The 18,478-nt window shown below is 53.1% G+C and overlaps 9 protein-coding genes across 9 annotated transcripts; 6 read left to right on the forward strand and 3 right to left on the reverse strand.

Moving 5' to 3' along the window:
* Window positions 1-239: 239 nt before the first annotated feature.
* On the forward strand, window positions 240-5,516 carry MLP2 (Mlp2p; the record flags this gene model as incomplete). The annotated part of the gene is made up of 1 exon (NM_211188.1): window positions 240-5,516. The coding sequence occupies one exon, from the start codon at window positions 240-242 to the stop codon at window positions 5,514-5,516; it is 5,277 nt and encodes a 1,758-aa protein (NP_985833.1).
* A 191-nt stretch (window positions 5,517-5,707) lies between these two features.
* Window positions 5,708-7,543, forward strand: MCM10 (Mcm10p; the record flags this gene model as incomplete). Its single annotated transcript, NM_211189.1, has 1 exon — window positions 5,708-7,543. One exon carries the CDS (start codon window positions 5,708-5,710, stop codon window positions 7,541-7,543), a length of 1,836 nt encoding a protein of 611 aa, NP_985834.1.
* AGOS_AFR288C (diacylglycerol/lipid kinase family protein) lies at window positions 7,540-8,667 on the reverse strand (the record flags this gene model as incomplete). Its single annotated transcript, NM_211190.2, has 1 exon — window positions 7,540-8,667. One exon carries the CDS (start codon window positions 8,665-8,667, stop codon window positions 7,540-7,542), a length of 1,128 nt encoding a protein of 375 aa, NP_985835.2.
* Window positions 8,668-8,765: 98 nt separating this feature from the next.
* Window positions 8,766-9,062, forward strand: PCC1 (chromatin DNA-binding EKC/KEOPS complex subunit PCC1; the record flags this gene model as incomplete). Its single annotated transcript, NM_211191.1, has 2 exons — window positions 8,766-8,779; window positions 8,831-9,062. The coding sequence occupies 2 exons, from the start codon at window positions 8,766-8,768 to the stop codon at window positions 9,060-9,062; spliced, it is 246 nt and encodes an 81-aa protein (NP_985836.1).
* Window positions 9,063-9,528: 466 nt separating this feature from the next.
* Window positions 9,529-13,182, forward strand: AGOS_AFR290W (PIN domain-containing protein; the record flags this gene model as incomplete). The annotated part of the gene is made up of 1 exon (NM_211192.2): window positions 9,529-13,182. One exon carries the CDS (start codon window positions 9,529-9,531, stop codon window positions 13,180-13,182), a length of 3,654 nt encoding a protein of 1,217 aa, NP_985837.2.
* Window positions 13,183-13,212: 30 nt separating this feature from the next.
* Window positions 13,213-13,779, reverse strand: AGOS_AFR291C (AFR291Cp; the record flags this gene model as incomplete). Its single annotated transcript, NM_211193.1, has 1 exon — window positions 13,213-13,779. The coding sequence occupies one exon, from the start codon at window positions 13,777-13,779 to the stop codon at window positions 13,213-13,215; it is 567 nt and encodes a 188-aa protein (NP_985838.1).
* Window positions 13,780-14,330: 551 nt separating this feature from the next.
* Window positions 14,331-15,956, forward strand: PCK1 (phosphoenolpyruvate carboxykinase PCK1; the record flags this gene model as incomplete). The annotated part of the gene is made up of 1 exon (NM_211194.1): window positions 14,331-15,956. One exon carries the CDS (start codon window positions 14,331-14,333, stop codon window positions 15,954-15,956), a length of 1,626 nt encoding a protein of 541 aa, NP_985839.1.
* Window positions 15,957-16,060: 104 nt separating this feature from the next.
* On the reverse strand, window positions 16,061-17,158 carry RRD1 (peptidylprolyl isomerase RRD1; the record flags this gene model as incomplete). Its single annotated transcript, NM_211195.1, has 1 exon — window positions 16,061-17,158. One exon carries the CDS (start codon window positions 17,156-17,158, stop codon window positions 16,061-16,063), a length of 1,098 nt encoding a protein of 365 aa, NP_985840.1.
* A 210-nt stretch (window positions 17,159-17,368) lies between these two features.
* On the forward strand, window positions 17,369-18,391 carry IMP21 (Imp21p; the record flags this gene model as incomplete). The annotated part of the gene is made up of 1 exon (NM_211196.1): window positions 17,369-18,391. One exon carries the CDS (start codon window positions 17,369-17,371, stop codon window positions 18,389-18,391), a length of 1,023 nt encoding a protein of 340 aa, NP_985841.1.
* Between the last annotated feature and the right edge of the window lie 87 nt (window positions 18,392-18,478).

Here is an 18,478-nt window from a genome sequence, read left to right on the forward strand (position 1 = left end):
CTCGGTCTAGCTACAGCATTCTCCACCGCGTCGATAAGCGACGCAAACAGCTTCCGCGCGCAACGCCAGATGTACGGATGCAAAAACCGGATGTACGGATGGAACAGTCAGACGGTTAACGGTTACCCGGCCGGAGAAGTGGCAAAGCGAGCCATGGTAGACGTTTCGACGTATAGCACAGTACGAGTGATAGCGGCATCTCGAGAAGCAGGAGCGATATTGAGCCCAAAGCGCGCGGGATGTCGGATCATATCGAATCGAAGGCCGAGTCCAAGGCCGAGGAAGTCGATTATTCGAGACTGGCGGCCCGGCTGGGGCTTGAGCAGGGGCAGGTGCAGCAGCTGGGCGAGCAGTTAGTACGGACGCTGTGGGGGAGGGAGCAGGCATTCAGGCAATTGGAGGCTGAGAACACGCGGCTGAAGGTATCGATTGGCGCAGCAGAGAGCGCGTGTGAGCATGGGGTGGAGGCCCTGCGGGAGCGGCAGCAGCAGCTGGCGGCGGAGGCTGGAGCGCAGCAGCGGGGACAGGGGGAGGCCGGATCAGCGGGGCGCGCCGGAGGCCCGAGCGTGCCGGAACGCGTACAGCAGCAGCTGGAGGAGACAGAGCGGCGGGTCGCGGCCGGCGACTCGGCACGGCGGGACCTAGCGCGGCTGCTCGAGGAGAAAATCTCGGACCTGGACGCGAGCCAGCAGGAGCTGGAGAGGGTACTGGGCGTGAACAAGGAGCTGCGGCGACATGAGATGGAGTTGGAGTTCACGGTACAGAGCCAGCGGTCGCAGTCGTTACGCGAGCAGGCGGAGATTCAACGCTTGCAGCAGGAGCTGGCGCTAGTGCGGTCCAACGCCGAGTGGACGACAGGCCAGCTGAACGAGAAGAACCAGCAATTAAACAGCTATCGCGAGAAGACAAATGGCGAGATCCAGAGCACGCAGGTAGAACTGAATATTGTGAAGAACGAGCTCGAGGTGGAGCACGCGAATGTAGCCGCCCTGCGGTCGAAGAACGGCGAGCTTTCGAAACAGTTGCAGGATGCGCTCTGCGAAACAAAACGGCTGACAGATTCGCTGCATAGTGAGAAGCAGGAGTTTGCCCGGGAAATGGCTCTGAAACAGCGGCTCATCGAGCTCCTCAACGGGCAGGTTGCAACCATGAAGCAAGACCTGGAGAAAGCATATGACGTCGCCAAGAACGGTGGAATGTCTGACTCCGAGCGGGAGCGTCTACTAAACGATCTTTTTGACACGAAGAAGAAGCTCGAACTATCCCAGGCAAACGTAAGCAGGCTGGAGGATACGATAAAAGAGCTACTAGAAACAGATAACGTTCAATCAGGCGGTCGAAACGGGATAGAACACGCGAATGTAGGCAGTCCAAGTGGTGGATCCACAATTTCAACGGTCTATGGCGATTTAGCAGCACTACGCAAGCAGCTTGTTCAGGAACGACGCCATAAGGAGGAATTACAACTTCAGGTGGAGTCCTTTGTGGTTGAGCTCGAACACAAAATTCCCGTACTGAATTCGTTCAAGAAGCGTATTGAAGAGCTGGAGAAGCAGTTGAATGGCGTGACGCTCCTGCTGGAGGCCACTGCGAGGGAACGTGATGAGAAGGTGGTACAGATAAAACAATATAAGAATAAAGTGGGAGACTACGAAACCCAGGTAGGCCATCTTGTCCAGCAGCGTTCGGATCTCGCCCGGCAGGTTCAATGCCTTTTGATCCATATTTCTGTCAGAGACGATTCTAGTGGACCTCTGACTGCAGAAGAGGTCGAGTTCGTGAAGAAGTTACAATCGTGTAGGGACAGTGCCACAGGATCGGATACACAGGCTATCATATCGAACCGATTAGTAGAATTTAAATCCGTCGTTGAGCTACAACAGAAGAATGCAGAGCTGTTGAACGCCATAAGACAGTTAGCTCAGAAGCTAGAGCAAGAAGAGCACAAAACACAGTCGAAGGTTAAGAGCTTAGAGCAAAATACTGTCAATGAAGCCAAGGAAGCTATCTTATCCTTGCAAGAGCATGTACAAATGTTAGAGGACCAACTGGAAACCGTTACTACAGAGCGCGATTCCTTCAAGCTATTGGTTTCTGAGGGTAAAAATAATTCATTACCCAACCCCGTAGGAGCTGCAGCTTTACAACCTCAGGAAGTGGCAGATGGGATTGCTCATCTAGAGGCAAGGCTTAAGGCTATGGCAGAGGAATCCGAGCAACATGCGAAGATGCTCAATGAAGAGATAAAAGCCCTATACAAATCTAATTCCCAATTGGCGATTGAGTTAGAGAGAGAAAGATCATCTAGGGAGTTAGCAGATGAGAAGCTATCTTTGATACAAAAATCGTTAGAATTAGTGAAAGGAGAGAATGCCGATTTACAGAACAGAGCTGGCTCCTTACAGGCACTGCTATTGGAACAGGATACTAGGAGACAGTCAACCATTGAAGAGTTCGTATCCGCAAAGTCGGAGTTGTTTAGTATAAGTTCTCAACTGACCATTTTACAATCTGAGAGAGACTTTCTTCGTAAGGTTGAAGCCGATTTGAAGAAGGAGAATGAATCACTAAACAAAGATAATAATGATTCGCAGCTTCTCATTTTGCAGCTCAAAACCGCACAGAAAGAACGCGATTCCCTAATTGAAGAAACACGTAAAAGGTATGAGACCAGAATTGAGGAACTTGACGGGGAGCTCTCGGCAACCAAACAGCAGCTGGAAAGGAAACAAAGGGAGTATGATGAATTAAGCTCTTCGAGTAGTACACAGTGCAAGTGGTTTCAGTCTAAATTGGATTCTTTGAAGGAAGAGCTGGGATCCTCTAAGCTTGCTTTGAAAGCAAAAACTAGTGAATTAGATGCGCTTAAGGCACGGTTGAATTCTTCGACGTCGAAGCTTGAACCTGCTAGCATGGACCACCAACAATCCAGTTTGGTTCTAGAATCCGATCATGCTAGCCGTGTACAATCCCTAAGCAAAGACTTGGATGAGGCAAACAGAAAACTGTCCAGCGCATATTCGGAAATTGAAAGGTATAAGGCCGCCTCGAATGCCACAGAACGTCCTTCTCTCTCATACAATGCCGTGCAAGATAACAAGGATGGTTCTAAACAGGCTGCAATTTCTCTGGAAGCGGAACTTACAAAGTTGAACTCTGATATTGCCATGGCGAATGACCGCATTAAAGTTCTTGAAGATGAACTAAATCGCCGGGAAGCCACATACTCAACAGAAAGATCGGAACTACAAGAGAAGATTAATGCTTTAGTGACTGATAAGCAGAGAATCGAGGAGGCCAAAGCTGATTACCAGCAGAAAATCACACAATTACAAACTGACTTGGAAAAGCAGATATCAAGCACCAATGAAGCGGAAACTAAATACCAAACTGCGTTGCAGAAGCAGGCTGAGATTTCGGAAAATATTGAATCGTTACGCAAAAGCTCTGAGTCATATAAGTCTGAGATTGCGAAGTTCAAGAGTGCAGCAGAGGAGGCACGTAAGGTCCTTGAAAGAAATGAGCAAACTTGGGACCAACAGAAGGCGGATATAGAGGCTAACCTGGACTTGGCTCATCAACGCATTGAGGAGCTCAGCACACAGAATAGATTGTTATATGACCAGATTGAGCTTCTGTCAAGAAGTCCTTCTTCATCACTGGAACCAGATACTAAGATTTCATCTGATGCGCGTGAGCTAATTGTGACACTTCGTCGTGAACGTGATATCTTAGAAACTAAAATTGATGTTTCAAAACGCGAGGAAAAGATGCTTCGTCAAAGGCTAGAGCTAACAAAATCGGAGCTTGACAACCTTAGAGCTCAACTGTCTGAGAGCAAGGGACTGGTTACAGAGGGCACTGACTCTTCTCAAAATCAAGAAGAATTATTTGAGAAGTTGAATCAATTAAACTTGTTACGTGAACATAATATGAGCTTGCGTAATGAATCCGAAAAGGTTTCTGAACACAACGAATTCCTACAAAATGAAATATTGTCTCTTCAAGAGAAAGTACAACCTATGGAAGAACAAATTAAATCTTTGACTGCAACCCTAACGGAAAAGGAGCAAAAGCTTGCTCTTCTCAAGGAGGAAAGCGATCGCTGGAAGCAACGATCGCAGGATATACTGCATAAATATGAACGGATTGACCCAGAGGAGTATCGCAAGCTGGCCTCGGAGATAGAAGTTCTAAAGGCTGAATTAGAAAGGAAATCCGCGGAGAGTATTGATTCTCAAGAGAGGTTTAGGAAGTTGAGGAAACAAGCTAATGAAAGATTAGACGAATTCAAAGCAGCCAAGGCGAAGGTAGAGTCAGAATTGGAGCTAGCACTTTCGGGTAAATCTCAGTTGGAAGCGAAGCTTTCGGAGGCAAGGGAAAAGATCACCTCCCTTGAAACTCAACTGACCGAACGGCCAGCATCTGAGGATGACAATCCAGTGTCCCACGAACTTGAGGAAACTAAGACTAAGCTACAGGATGCAGAAAATACCATCAATATGTTGAAGTCCGAGTGGTCTATTTCTGAGGAGTCGTTTAAGAAGCAATTGGATGAGCTTAACAAACAGCTCGAAACTATCCAGAAGAATTCCGCTCCTTCCAGCGGCCATTCTGACCCCTCGTCGTACCATGAGCAGCCAACCGCAGTCTTGGAGGACTTCAAGAAACAGGTTGAAGAAGAGCGCAGAACCCTAATCGAAAGTCATCAGCAGGAATTGACTGCCAGACTGGAGGCTTCAAGGAAGAATTTCCTTGCCGAAAAAGAGAAGGCTTTAGAGGAGCTTCGCGACTCGCTCACCAACGTGTCTGTTGAGGCTGCGTCTCAGAATCTGGAAGCGCTGAAGAAGAAATGGGAGGAAGAGTATGAACAACAGACCCTACAACGAATTCGCGAGGCTGAAGAAGCATTGAAGAAACGCATAAGACTCCCCTCCGAGGAGAGGATTAACCAAGTAATAGAGCGGAAGCAGAAGGCTTTAGAACAGGAATTCACTACGAAGGTCAATGCTACTGCCCTGGCACTGCTCAAGGAAAACCCTGACTCCATAGCGTCGGATAAGGCCGATTTGATTAAGGACCATCAAAAAGAAATCGTGCAGTTGAAGAAAGATTTGGCCGACAAGTTCGAAGGACAGCTTGTTCAGGTCAAAAAGAAGGCATTTGAAGAGGGTCGGCAACAGGGTATCATGAAGGTAAAACTCTTGGAGAGCAAGATCTCGAAGTTGGAATCCCAGGCTAAAGCTCCCCTGGGAACTAATGTACCGACAAAGATTCCCCTCGAGAACACGCAGCCGCTTGCCCAGCAAGTTCCTGTCAAGCCTTCACCATTCCAGCTGGCGTATGCGCAGGCGACATTTGGGAATGTTCCGTTCCTTTTCAATAAAAATTCTGAACAGAAGAAGGTTGAACATCAGGATGACTCCGATTCTCACCAAAATACAGGCAATGGGAATAAACGTCAGTCTGAAGATCGAGCTGAAGAATCTCCCGGAAAGAAGCTGCGGGAAGAATGAAGATAATTGACATTGAAGTGTGTATTATCTGTACATATATATATATTAATGAGATATTGTTGAGCATTTACACTGCGACGTTCATTTTGTTCGACCTTTGATTTTCGCGCTTCGGTGAGCTGAATTATCAGATATCAAAACGCCGACACATTAAACGATGGTGCGGAGGCAGATGTAAGAAATTGCCAATAATGTTATCTACGACTCTTAATGATCCTAGGGAGATTGTACCGACGAGCAACTATGATATTTTATCTGATGAAGAGGATATGATTGAAGAAGGTATGAATAATATGGGCTTTGGCTTACGCGAAGACGGGACAATAACTAACACGAAGTATTCAACAGTGAAGCTACGTCTCAAGCAAATAGAGTCTGAGCGGTCGGACTTGCTGGCGCGCCTAGAGGAACTAAAACACAGATCAAAGAAGAAAGCCAAGAAGTCACCGACGGTGGAGGTACCCAGATCGCCAACCAAGGCCAAATGTGTGGAAGACGAGCCTGCACCGAGTACAAGTGCATCAACCACCTATGTCGAAGAGCCGGAGGAAAACGAAAACGAGCGATATTTATTATCTGCGAATACTCCTACGACTAGTTATTTTGCGGAGAAGTTTGCTCGAGCCAGGGATTCGAGCGCTAGCACTATGCGGAGGAAGCAGGAGCTGTTAAAACGTAGGGTTTACACATTTTCGGATAGAGACACTGCGATCGAGTATACAACCTTTGCGGTCGACGAGGTTGAGACTTATTCCAACATGCGGATTAACAAGCGCTATGTACCCGAGGAGGATCTCAAGAGAATACTGCACGATATCAAAGTTCTCCGATTGCCAAAGCTTTTCGCGAAGGTGCGGCCGCCGAAGTTTTCTGAACCAGATTACGCGAATTGGGTGACATTGGGAGCTATCTCGTACAAGTCTGATGTGAAATCCACATCACAGGAAAAACCCGCGAAGTATTTTACTATTCGAATCACAGATTTCCACTACGATGTCCAGATCACTGTCTTTGGTCAGAAAAACGTTGAGAAGTATTACAAGTTGAGAGTTGGTGATGTTATAGCTATTCTAAATCCAGAAATTTACCCCTGGAAAGAGAGTGCCAAGACGACTGGAGAAACTGCCAGGACGACAGGGAGGTCATTCGGTCTTTCTATAAAACACAACATGAATTGCATACTTGAAATTGGACATAGTAAGGAACTTGGGTTTTGTCCGGCCATGAATAAGACCAAAGGAGCGCCGTGTGGTGCGCCTATTAATAAGTTAAAGGAGCAGGTGTGCAGTTATCATCAAGAGACCCACCTGAGGTCTGTCAATGCCAAACGTGTCGAACTCAATGGAAATATCTCTCTGAGAGCCCCGACCAGGGACGGCATTCAGCAGGCCGGTTATATGACCAGGAATTCCCATGGCACGAAGATTGGGCTACTGCCCGATGTATATGCCCCGAGGGCGCCCGGTGCTGAACAAAAATTTAGGGAACATTTTGCTAGCGCCAATGCCCATCGCGCGTATTTTGATTCCGACTATCATAACCCAGATGTACTTCAAAATTTGGAAAGCAAGCGGCGCAAGATCCAACTTTCCAAGAAAGACCAACAAATCAATAAGCAGCTCTCGCTGGTGCTCGGAAAGAACCACACGCAAGTGAAAGACCGCGTTTCCGAGGAAAGTCTACAGCAGCGGGAGAAAGCTACGAAGAATGTGATGAAAACTGGCATCTTACGTCACATTGGGTTCGATCCGACCGGAGGGCGCATGGCAGCGGTTCTCTATCAGGGCGATCACGGTCCTGCAGACACTGTACGCGAGCCCTCTATTTCAGAAATTCTAGCCAACAAAAAGCGAAACATTGACTTAAAACCCTCAAAAGAGGCACGACGCAAGCGTATTCAACAGCGCAACGAAGTATATAATAGTATTTTCAAGGAGGAGGCCGTAGCAACGCCACAGGGTTCGTGTGAAACAGCGCAACTCAGTTCAGCCGATTCCAGCGACGAGGAACTAGAGATAGTAAACTAGGATATATGAGCTGGAACCAGCGCCTTCAGACCAAAAGAAGCCGGAACCACGCCGACCTCGATGCTCCCGTCAAACACGTCTCCTGGCGCTTGCAGATCTACGAGGTTGAGCAGGTGGCCATCAACGCACAATTCGTTGGCCACCCGATCAGAAGCGCCATTTTCGATGGATAATGTGAAGCTGTCGCCCAAGTTCCGATACACCAACCCTGGCGCACTCAATGCACTGCCACGAATAGTCGAGTAGCCTGCCATCAACAATTCGTTCAGTTTGTCACGCGACAGCTCAGCTTCAAACGCTAATACGTGCAGCTGCTTAAGAAGCGGATCGGACAAGGGCGACGGGACATATGTTTCCTCAAGGTGCGGCGTGTTCAGCAGGGCGAAGTAGGCATACAACCCTGCCAACTGCTCAGAGCCGTCTGCTGCGCGCACCCTGACGTGTTCTGCTAATGCGTACCGATCGAGGATCTCGGTGCTTGCCTCGCGGAAGCGCTCAACGCCGAGCCGCTGGTACCTTTCATCGTTACAGAGGTGCAGCAAGTTCGCATGGAACCCTGCAGACAGCACAATGAAGAAGCGTATCGAGTAGCCACTCGGGAAGCGCGCACGGTATAGCGGAAATGGCACGGCGTGCACCCGTCCCTGCACAAACGCCTGCAGCGCCTTCGCAGGGGTCCCCAGGCCCACAGAGTGAGCCCACGCATTGGCAGTCCCCAGCGGCAGTGCGTACACTGTCACGCCCGCGCCCGAGCCCAGAGCATTGACAAACTCCGAGATCGTGGTGTCCCCGGACATCACCAGCACCGTCGTCTCCGACGTGCGCGGGAACGTTTCTGCGAGCTCACGCACGCTGGCCGCAGAGGAGGTCCGCACGTACTCGTGTTCCACACTCAGCACCGCCAACACAGGCCCCATCACCTTCGCGTAGAAATCCGTCGCAGGCTCGCGCCCCGCGCCCGACCGCACCGAGTCCAGTACCACCAGCGGCCCCCCCGGTGCCCGCGCTTCTGCGCCCCTGCCTTCCCGCACCGCAAGCTCGACAGACCGCAGCTTACCTTCTTCCCACAGCTCTGCAACCGCGTACTCCAGCCCCTCCTTACAGAACAATTCCGTCTCCTTCATGTCTCCCGCGGCCACTCCCGTCTCCTGCCTGCCCCGTCTACCGCACTTTTTCGCAGCCCGCGAGCCCCTCGCTGCCATCGCCGCTACCGACGACACTAATGGACCACACACTGTATGTACCCAGTGTCTAGCTCGCCCGCGGCAACGTACTAACAGCTCACAGCCACCTCCACGTCCCGTTCGAGTCCGCGCGCCTCGCTGATATCGCCGCGCGTGCGCTTGCTCCCGACCCGCTGCTGCGTCCGGAAGAGCTATCCGTTTCCTTCGCATCAGATGGCGCGAGCCTGAACATCAAGCTCGCTGCTATCGACGCACGCGTGCTACGCGTGGCCACCAACAGCATCTTCGAGGCGCTCAAGACTGTCGTGGAGACCGCCGATGAGCTCGATTTCTAATCGACCGTATGTAGCCCGGACAGTGTGCGCAGCCCAGGCGCAGGCTCCAACCGCTAATAAAGGCTCCGCCAGACCGCGCGAACCGCCGCAGCAGCCACCGCGTGGTCCGCGGCGGTCGCCAGGCGGGCTCATTAAGTAAAGAGCTGGGCCATATGCGTTTCTTTTTGCTTGCGGGCTTTTTTTCGCATGTGCTGTGTGTTGTTTTGCTCTGTAGCACACTTATCAATACCTCCTCGCAGTTGCTAGTTAATCCCAGAGCATACGAGTTCCTCTTCATCCGTGACCTTTCTGCACGACAAGTGTTTGCTGGAGGCGGATAGACGATTTGTTTGCTTACGGAGGCTTCAGAGGTGCTGCAAGCGGCGAATACTGTTTCATTAGCCCCTTGCATGAACGCACGGGAGTGTGTAGCGGCTGCAGAGACGGAAACTGGGTCATTGAGCTACAAAGGTTGGATACAGACGGGATGCAGGTGAACGAGGTGGCGATGGAAGAGTCGGGGACCAGAATGGACACGGCGCTGCACCAGAAGCGGCACAGCTCTGCGCTGGGTGGCTGCCGAGACGGGCTAGCGAAGCGGCGGGGGCCGCGCGGGGGACTAACGGCGTGTGGGCTCGTTGTCGACGCGATAGGCGCAGAGCCCGGGTCGCCGAGCTATCTGCCGACAACGTCGTCGTCGAACCTGGACGCGGCGGCACGGGCCATTGACAACAGCAGTCTGAGGCAGGTGTCCAGCACGACCTTGCACGACACACGGCTCGAGCTGCCGTCTCGGCTGTCGAGTTCGCCGGTGCAAGTGGCGCTGGATCCGTATCTCACCTGCGCAGACGGTCAGAGTTGCATAGTAGATAGAGTCGAGCATTTTGGCTATCCGCAGGAGGAGCCGAGCCCGCGCATGGGCGCAAGGCCCAAGGAAGGCGTGCCGCAGTCGCTGTGGTCTCCGCATAGCAAGAGCGGCTTCAACACACATAGCAAAGCGGTCGCGAGCAACAGTGGGAGGCGGGGTTACCCGTGCACTGGCAGCCGCTTCGCTGATGCCGCTGGGGGCGAGCAGCTCGACGACCAGGGGCCCAGTTCCAACGGTAATAACGGCAGCAGTAACAACGGCGACGCGTCTGGGGAGGGCGCTGGCCATCCCGGGGGCGGAAAAAGCAGCGCGGGGGGCGCCAGCAACGGGTCCCGCGGAAATAGTGACAACAGCGCGAACAATAATAGCAACGGAAACAACAGCGGCAACAGCAATGACAGCGATAATAATGGCAACAGCGACAGTAGTGTTCCTACCGTCGCGGTGACAGCTAAACAGTCCAGCCAGGCCCTAATGGAGAAATTGCAAGAGATCTACAGAAATATTGTAAGGCAGGAAACCGAACTACAACAAAGGTGTTCCCAGCTGACTACATCGCAGACGACTGACCTGAAAAATTTGTGGATTATTTATAAAGTGAATGCCGAGCTCATTGACAATTATTTCATGTTCATAACCACCGCCTTGTTACCTACACAGCCTGAGGCAGACTTATTGATTGGGAAGGAAATTATTGAGGTGTACAGAATTGAACGTCGGCTCTGGGTATATGGCACTATAACCTTCCTAGACGTGCTTAAAAACTTCTCCAATTTTATGGATCCGGAAGTTTGCTGCCAATTTATCATTTATGTCTTCATCTCCATCTCCAATATGCTTGGAGATATCCCACCTAAATTCAGTATCATCTGGCTTGAACGACTGGGCGACCTGTCGCGCATGGCCATAGCTTTGTATCCGTCTGGATTTATCGACTGGAAGCTCAGCGCAGAGCACTGGTATCACGAAGCGCTCAAATACACATTTGGGCATGGAAAGCTCTATTATCATATGTCTACAGTGCAGCAAAACACGTTGGCTGCATTTGTAAATCTGGGGAAAAGCGTTTTTTGCAGAGACACATTTATCCCATCCCAGCAATACATGCAGCTGGTAATCGACAATATCTACCAGCGCGCTTTCGCAGAAAGGAACAGCGGACATCATAGAAATGCACACCTTGTGGAATACCTAAAGCACACCGAGGTAATGCTATTGCCGAGCTTCTTAGAAAGCTCTGAGTTGCAGGATGTTGTCCTAGCGTTTTTCGAGCAGAAGTTCGGGGTTACGTCAAACGTCGATTTCTTTGACCCTCGACTCGTTTTTGTTCAGGATAGCGAAAGGTTAAAACATTTCTTCAGGCATGCATCCCTGTATGCTGAATCGCACCTATTACAACTAGTTGGTTTCGGTGATCCGAGGAATCCTTTTGCTTTGTTGTTTGAATTACCAAAACACTTAAAGGAGCGCAAAGACCGGAGGGAGAAACGTAAATCAAAATCTTCCACTTCAACTCAGTATGATACATCAATTGACGACGACTGCGCTTTTGCAGCACCCTCGGAGTTTTTTGAGACTATTGATTCGACCAAGTACATATACAAATTCCCTGACGATATTAACATCTGGAAAGAATCTCTCTCATACGCCAATGTTACTGCCATGAAATGTAGTATGATTGTCCTGCGGAAGTTTCTGCATGGTCCATTGCTAACAGCTTTACCACATCTGCTACCATGGGGATACTTCTTGGCTGCTACTAATTCGCGGGTAATCACAATTCCTCAGGATGAAATTAGGAGGTTCTGGGTGGCGTTAGTACGACAGCTGTTTCCTTTTAACACCATAATCACCTTTCTGAACGTTTTGCTTCTGTATATGAATAACCAAACTCAAGCAAACTTTCCATTCGACGAGTACTTCGAACAGTTCATCGACATGTCGCTAGCCGACCTCGTAGGTTATTTCTGCGAGAACGAGGAACTTCCTGAAGTATGGGAGTGTTGGGGGACCCTTTGGTTCGACGCATTGAACACTAAGCATATCACAAATTTGACAGACATAAATTCAACAGGCGTTAAGGATCACATGTTTATGGACTCGCCTATTGACGGTATTAGCTTTGACCACAATGATGAAAGTGGCGAGAAATTCTGGAAAAGGTGTGCGCGGGTGATTCTGTTATTCCGTGCACTTGCATTGGAGTGTCCATTCGGTCTTCGGGAGATCAGTGGCGGTAGGAACTGGCGCTCTCTTGTCTTCAAGTTTGAAGAACCACCCTCAGAATGGTGCGATATGTACCTTGAGCCGTTCACCCTTGTATTTGACACTTTTGAGCAAATATCACCAGTAAACCTAGATCAACGAGCGACTCCTTACTGCGGTATGACACCTGACATAGATATACGCACCCTACAGGGATACAGGATACTGTTGCCTGACTACTATTGCTTTAACAGAAATGGAGACATGATCACCGGATCTCTTTACACCATTGGTACTCTGGAAAGCAGTGGTATCCATGGGGGTGACGATTTCAATGGCAAAAGGCTCTTAGAGAACGGCGAGCTTGTGAGCACAGAGAGGCGCGACTATAACAGCCTGATAGATAGGGAAGAGCAGCCCATTATGGACGAGTTCCTCAGACATACACATTGCAAAAATGACGTCCGCTGGGAGCAAATGCTCCCTCGCGGAGATCTTCACTGCTTTGCTGATACGCATGTCACATACTTCGTGCTCGACGCAACGACATGGCTGCGCCACTTTGGCCATGTTTACAAGCTCGCCGCGAACAACATATTGAAGTTTGCCATCTGTCTCACCACTTTCCAGGAGCTGCGCTTTCTTCGCAAGTCGAAAGATGAGAGCGTGCTCGAAGCCGCCACGCGAGCCGTCATCACCGTGCGCCAGCTGTACTACGAGCGCAAGTTACTGCCTCTCCGCTTCACTGGCAACGTCGCAGGCCATCTCGAGGAGCATCTTGAGATTGAGGAACAGATGACGTGGCGCTCGCATGTAGACGAGTTCGTCATCGAGGCCATTCATAAGGCACAGGACAAGTTCAACGCGCTTAACGACGATGCCAAGGCTGCGTCACGTGACTGTATTCCCACCGGCGCAGACCAGCGCTTCAACTTCATCGCGCTTGTTACGGATGACCTCAACATGCGAAATAAGGCTGGTGCCCAGAACATCAAGGCCTTCTCTACGCGCTTCATGTTTTCCGTGTGCAACGAGCTCGGCCACGCCAAGAATGTATGTACAAACTAGTAAACATACGTAGCCCCATCCTCCACAACTTTATACACTAGCCTCGCGCTCTGCGCGCCATCCGACGCTCCAGTACACCCCTGTGTAGAGCGCAAATGTCAGCGGTCCATCCGTGCAGATCCGGTCCCCCAGCTGCCAGCCGCCGCCGGGCCCGCCGGCTACCACCACTATCGTGCCCATCGCTGTGTGCAGCGCCACCAGCCTCGCCCCGACCGGACAAATGGCCACCACCACCTGCGGCCCCGTTGGCCCGTCCCGTTCCATTCCGAGCCGGCTGCGTGAGCGCCGCACCTTGCACTCGGTTGCGAACCGGCCTAGCGCGCTCTGGATGCGTTCCGGCATGTCGGCGCCGCGGCCGCCCATACGCACAGCCTGCGAACTCTGCCCCGGGCTCGTCCGCCGCCCGGCGCACACCAATGCCTGCATCGCCGCGGTTGCCGGTGCCGCCCGCACTGCCCGCACCGCCACGGCAGCCGGCACTACCTCACACAGCCATCGCCCAGTCGCCAACGGCGCAGCCGCTCGTGCCATAACGCGGAGCGGCCGCCGCCCCTCCTGCCGCAATACGGCTCCCCGTCTTACTTCCCGCTGTGCCATGCTGTGTTCCACGCTAGCGTCTGGCCGCGAACTGCCGCCGTCTTCTGCCGCCGCCGGCGCGGTTACCCGGGACGCCCCTTTCCCCGCCTACTTCCGGCCTGTTCCGACTGTCCCCCGGACTCTTGGCCTTTATTCGACCCCTGACCGGTAACTGCGGGCCAGCACAAAAAAGAGCCGCGCTGCTCCGGGCAGCCGCCGGCAGACGGAGCCGAGCACTTACCGAAAGGCCTTTCCAACAGCTGCTAAATGTGGGGGATTGATTCGCATGCTTCCGGATCGGCGAAAAACGGATAGCACAGCGAAACCGCTGTACTTGCTTCATCCATAGGTCCGCGACGTAGTTTGTGCTAGCGACAGCGCTGTTGCAGGCCGCGTAGAACACAGTGGAACGGCCAGAGACTGGGCGCTGCGGCAAACAGCCAAGTAGACGTAATTTTCAGTCCTTGTGCTTCGGCGTGTATAAATAGAGGCATCTAGCGTAGTAGATGGCATGTCTCAAGTGGACAAGCTTCAGCTACACAGAGGAGAGCTAGCAGGCCAATAAGTTCACTATGTCGCCATCAAAGGTATACCAAACACCAGAGGAGAAGATCCGCGCTGAGCTTGGGCTCAGCTCGGGCGTTTTGACGATTCGGCGCAATGCGCCGGCCGCGGTGTTGTACGAAGATGCGCTAGCGGAGCGCAAGACAGCAATCTCCAGCACTGGCGCGTTGATTGCGTACTCTGGGGAAAAGACGGGTCGGTCGCCTAAGGACAAGCGGATCGTGGACGAGCCCACGTCGTCTGACAATATTTGGTGGGGTCCAGTGAACCGCAAGGCGTCGGAGAAGACGTGGTTGATCAACCGCGAGCGTGCCGCAGACTTCTTGCGTACCCGCGAGCACCTATACATCGTGGATGCGTACGCGGGCTGGGACCCCCGCTACCGCATCAAGATCCGGATTGTGTGCTGCCGCGCATACCACGCGTTGTTCATGACCAACATGTTGATCAGGCCGACCGAAGAGGAGCTTGCGGAGTTCGGCGAGCCAGACTTCACCGTGTGGAACGCGGGCCAGTTCCCAGCGAACACGCACACTGAGGGTATGTCCTCGAAGACCACTGTCGAAATCAACTTCAGGGCGATGGAGATGGTCATCCTTGGCACGGAGTACGCTGGTGAGATGAAGAAGGGTATCTTCACGGTGATGTTCTACTTGATGCCTATCAACCACAACGTCTTGACATTGCACTCCTCCGCCAACCAGGGCCCCAACAACGATGTGACGCTCTTCTTCGGCTTGAGCGGCACTGGTAAGACGACCTTGTCTGCGGACCAGCACCGGAAATTGATCGGCGACGACGAGCACTGCTGGTCTGACTACGGTGTGTTCAACATAGAAGGTGGGTGCTACGCCAAGTGTATCGGCCTAAGCGGGGAGAAGGAGCCGGAAATCTTCAATGCAATCAAGTACGGCTCTGTTTTGGAGAACGTGGTCTACGACCCAGTAACGCGTGTCGTGGACTATGAGGACTCTTCGATCACCGAGAACACACGTTGCGCGTACCCAATTGAGTACATCCCAAGCGCGCAGATTCCATGCTTGTCCGAGAACCATCCTTCTAACATCGTTCTATTGACCTGCGATGCCTCAGGTGTGTTGCCACCTGTGTCCCGTTTGACGCCGGAGCAGGTGATGTACCACTTCATCTCGGGCTACACCTCCAAGATGGCCGGTACTGAGCAGGGAGTCACTGAGCCTGAGGCTACCTTCTCTTCCTGCTTCGGCCAGCCATTCCTAGCCCTACATCCAATGAAATACGCTACGATGTTGGCTGAAAAGATGTCGCAGCATAACGCTAGCGCCTGGTTGATTAACACGGGCTGGACTGGCTCCTCGTATACGGCCGGCGGTAAGCGCTGTCCATTGAAGTACACCCGTGCTATCTTGGACTCGATCCATGACGGAACCTTGGCCCAGGCTGAATACGAGACCCTACCCGTCTTTGGTTTGTCCATTCCAAAAGCGGTCGAGGGCGTGCCAGCTGAGTTGCTAAACCCTGCCAAGAACTGGGTCGAGGGCGAAGGCAAGTACGCTAGCGCCGTGTCGGCTTTGGCCTCGAAGTTCACAGAGAACTTTAAGATCTATCAGGACCAGGCCACAGAGGAGGTTGTCCGCGCTGGCCCACAAATATGAGATGCGACCATATAGTGGTTTCAGGGATCTGAGTCTTCCGGACCCTATTTATAAGGTAAAATACTATATGTAATAAATAACATATTCTTGAGAAACTGCCTGCCTCATCGGCGCGGTGTCACTAGGCGCCCGAGGGGGCCGTAACCACAGTTTGCAGTCATGCGGGGTGGTGGCATCGTAGTCGTAGTGGTGTGTGCTGTTCCAGCAGCAGGCTTCTCACTGGTCTCCGACGGAGCCTCGTAGTTAGGCAACGACATGCCGTGGGCCATGTCGACCCAAGGGAAAAAGCCCGTGCCGAACCAGAAATGTTGGACCACCGGAAACTTGTTAAGTACCTCTACGCGGTACATCTTGATGAGGCCGGTGGTGACCTTGCTCCACGTTGGCACAGTCTGCGCGATGTCGTGGAGCATCGGCGAGTGCTGCGCGAAATGGCCGGTCTTGACGCGCAGCAAAAACGCAATAGAGTTACAGTAGAGGTTTGTCTCCGAATATCGCGCCACGGCCTTAGGGTCCAGTATGTCAGAGGGTTGCATGGGCACGTTTCTGTCCTGTGCCCACTGCGACGCGCCCAGGATGTATGCAAGGTGCAGGTGGTCATCCAGGCCCCACACGCCATGCGAGCCGGCCGGCTCGAGATTGTAGGTCAGAATGAGCCGATGAACCAGCGCGTAGTAGCGTGCCCACACGTACAGCATGTCCTCCCCCGTAAACTTGTCCTCCGTCCACAGGCCTAGCATGTCCAGAGCCACCACCACGGCCAGGAACGCAAGCTCGTGCCCTGTCCCGTAGTCCAAACGCTCGCGCGACCCGAACGCGCTGCCCAGGTAGTAGCGCAGCTCCGCAGCACTTCTACGCGCGGCCTCCGGCAGTAGCGTCTCCAGCAGCCCGTCGAGTTCTCCCTGCATCCGGTCGTGCCAGTCGCGGCACGCCAGGTCGCCGAAGCGCCGCGCGCTGCCCGTCCGCGGCGGCGTCTCGTCCATCAGCGCATCCAATCTTTCCAGAATACAAACAAACCGCACCACCGCGCGGTTCTGGCTGCTCTTGGGAATCTTCTGGCCCTGCACAAGCTTTAAATATCGCTCCAGGTGCGACTGAAGCCGATACATCGTCAGCGACTTTTGGAAGTCGTGCGTGCCGGCTGTGTCAAAGATGCGCTTCACAGGCGGCGAGAATTGCGTACCCTCCACTGAAAACTCCATATCTATATGGTACTGACTGCCTCTTAGCCTAGTTGTGCACTGTCGTGATGACCATAAGAGCAGTGTTCAGCTCTGGGTGTCCACTACGGGGGAAAGGGGATGTAAGGAAAAAGCGAGACCTACGAAGCACGCAGAGACGAACAACTTGATCTTTACCCTTGAAAAGCCTGCATTACTATCAAGAAGATACAAGCAGTCAGAGATAGAAAGATGGACGAGCCTAGTCGCGGGATACTGAACCGTAGCGGCGCGGGCACAACTTTCGGTACGCAGGGCGCGAACGCCGGCGATGCGGGAAGCGCGGGCAAGGAGGGAGCAGGGCGCAGAACCTCGTCGCCAATAGGGGTGACGATCAAGATAGAGGAGCCGCCGGAGCAGCGCGGGCGCACACGCAACAAGCAGAGCGGGGCGGCGTTCAGCTCGAGCCGCAGCCGAACCAAGTCGCGGTCGCGCAGCCGCGTGAGCGTGACGGATCAGGAGTTCCTGCGGTGGACCATTCTACGCGCGGACCCGTCGGAGAGGCTGCACCTGGGGGCGGTGGAGGACGAGGAGGATGACGACGAGCTGAGCGACGAGGAGCAACTAAGCGACGTAGAAAACGACTACGACGTCGATGCAGAGCTGGACTACGACCTCGGCGCCCGCGTGCTGCCCAACTTCGCAGCCAGCATCCAGCAGGTGCTGGACGTGCAACCCACGTGGCTGGCGCGCTACCGCGCCAGCCAGCCCGCTGGCGCAGCCCGCGTCGACGTGCTCCAGGACACCTGCACCCGTGCCGTCCGCCACTTCGCCAGGCACTCCGGTGCTCCCGGCCCTGCAGGCAAGACGTTCCTGGCCTATCTCGAAGATCTCAACGTTTCCGCCGCCGAGAAGCTCTATGCCCTGACCTACACTTTCGGCGCCGTCCTGGCCAACCACGACACCCTGTACATATTTGTTCTGTGCGACGCGGTGGACGTCGAGTCCCACCTCAACCGCGTCGCCGAACAAGTCGCTTTTCTGCTTGACTGCTCGGCCGCCGCTCTCGACGACCTCGACGTTGTCGTTCTCGCGCTCCAGCACGCGTACCCGCGCCACCTCCTGACCGAGACCATCCACGCCTTCCGCCCTGCCGGCCTCATCGTCCCCCTTCAGATTGCCACCCGCTCCTTGGCGGGCTACGTTAGCTCTGTCCCGACTCTCATCGTCCGCAAGAAGCTTAAGCGCGCCCGTCGCCGGGGTATATTCGACTGAGCCCGTTTCCGCCCTGCGGCCTAGTCTTCGCGGCAATCTTGCCCCCTAACTGGCCCCGAAACGGAAAAACCAAAAGATGTAACAATG

Source organism: Eremothecium gossypii, chromosome VI, assembly GCF_000091025.4.
Source record: "Eremothecium gossypii ATCC 10895 chromosome VI, complete sequence".
Taxonomy (NCBI): Eukaryota; Fungi; Ascomycota; class Saccharomycetes; order Saccharomycetales; family Saccharomycetaceae; genus Eremothecium; species Eremothecium gossypii.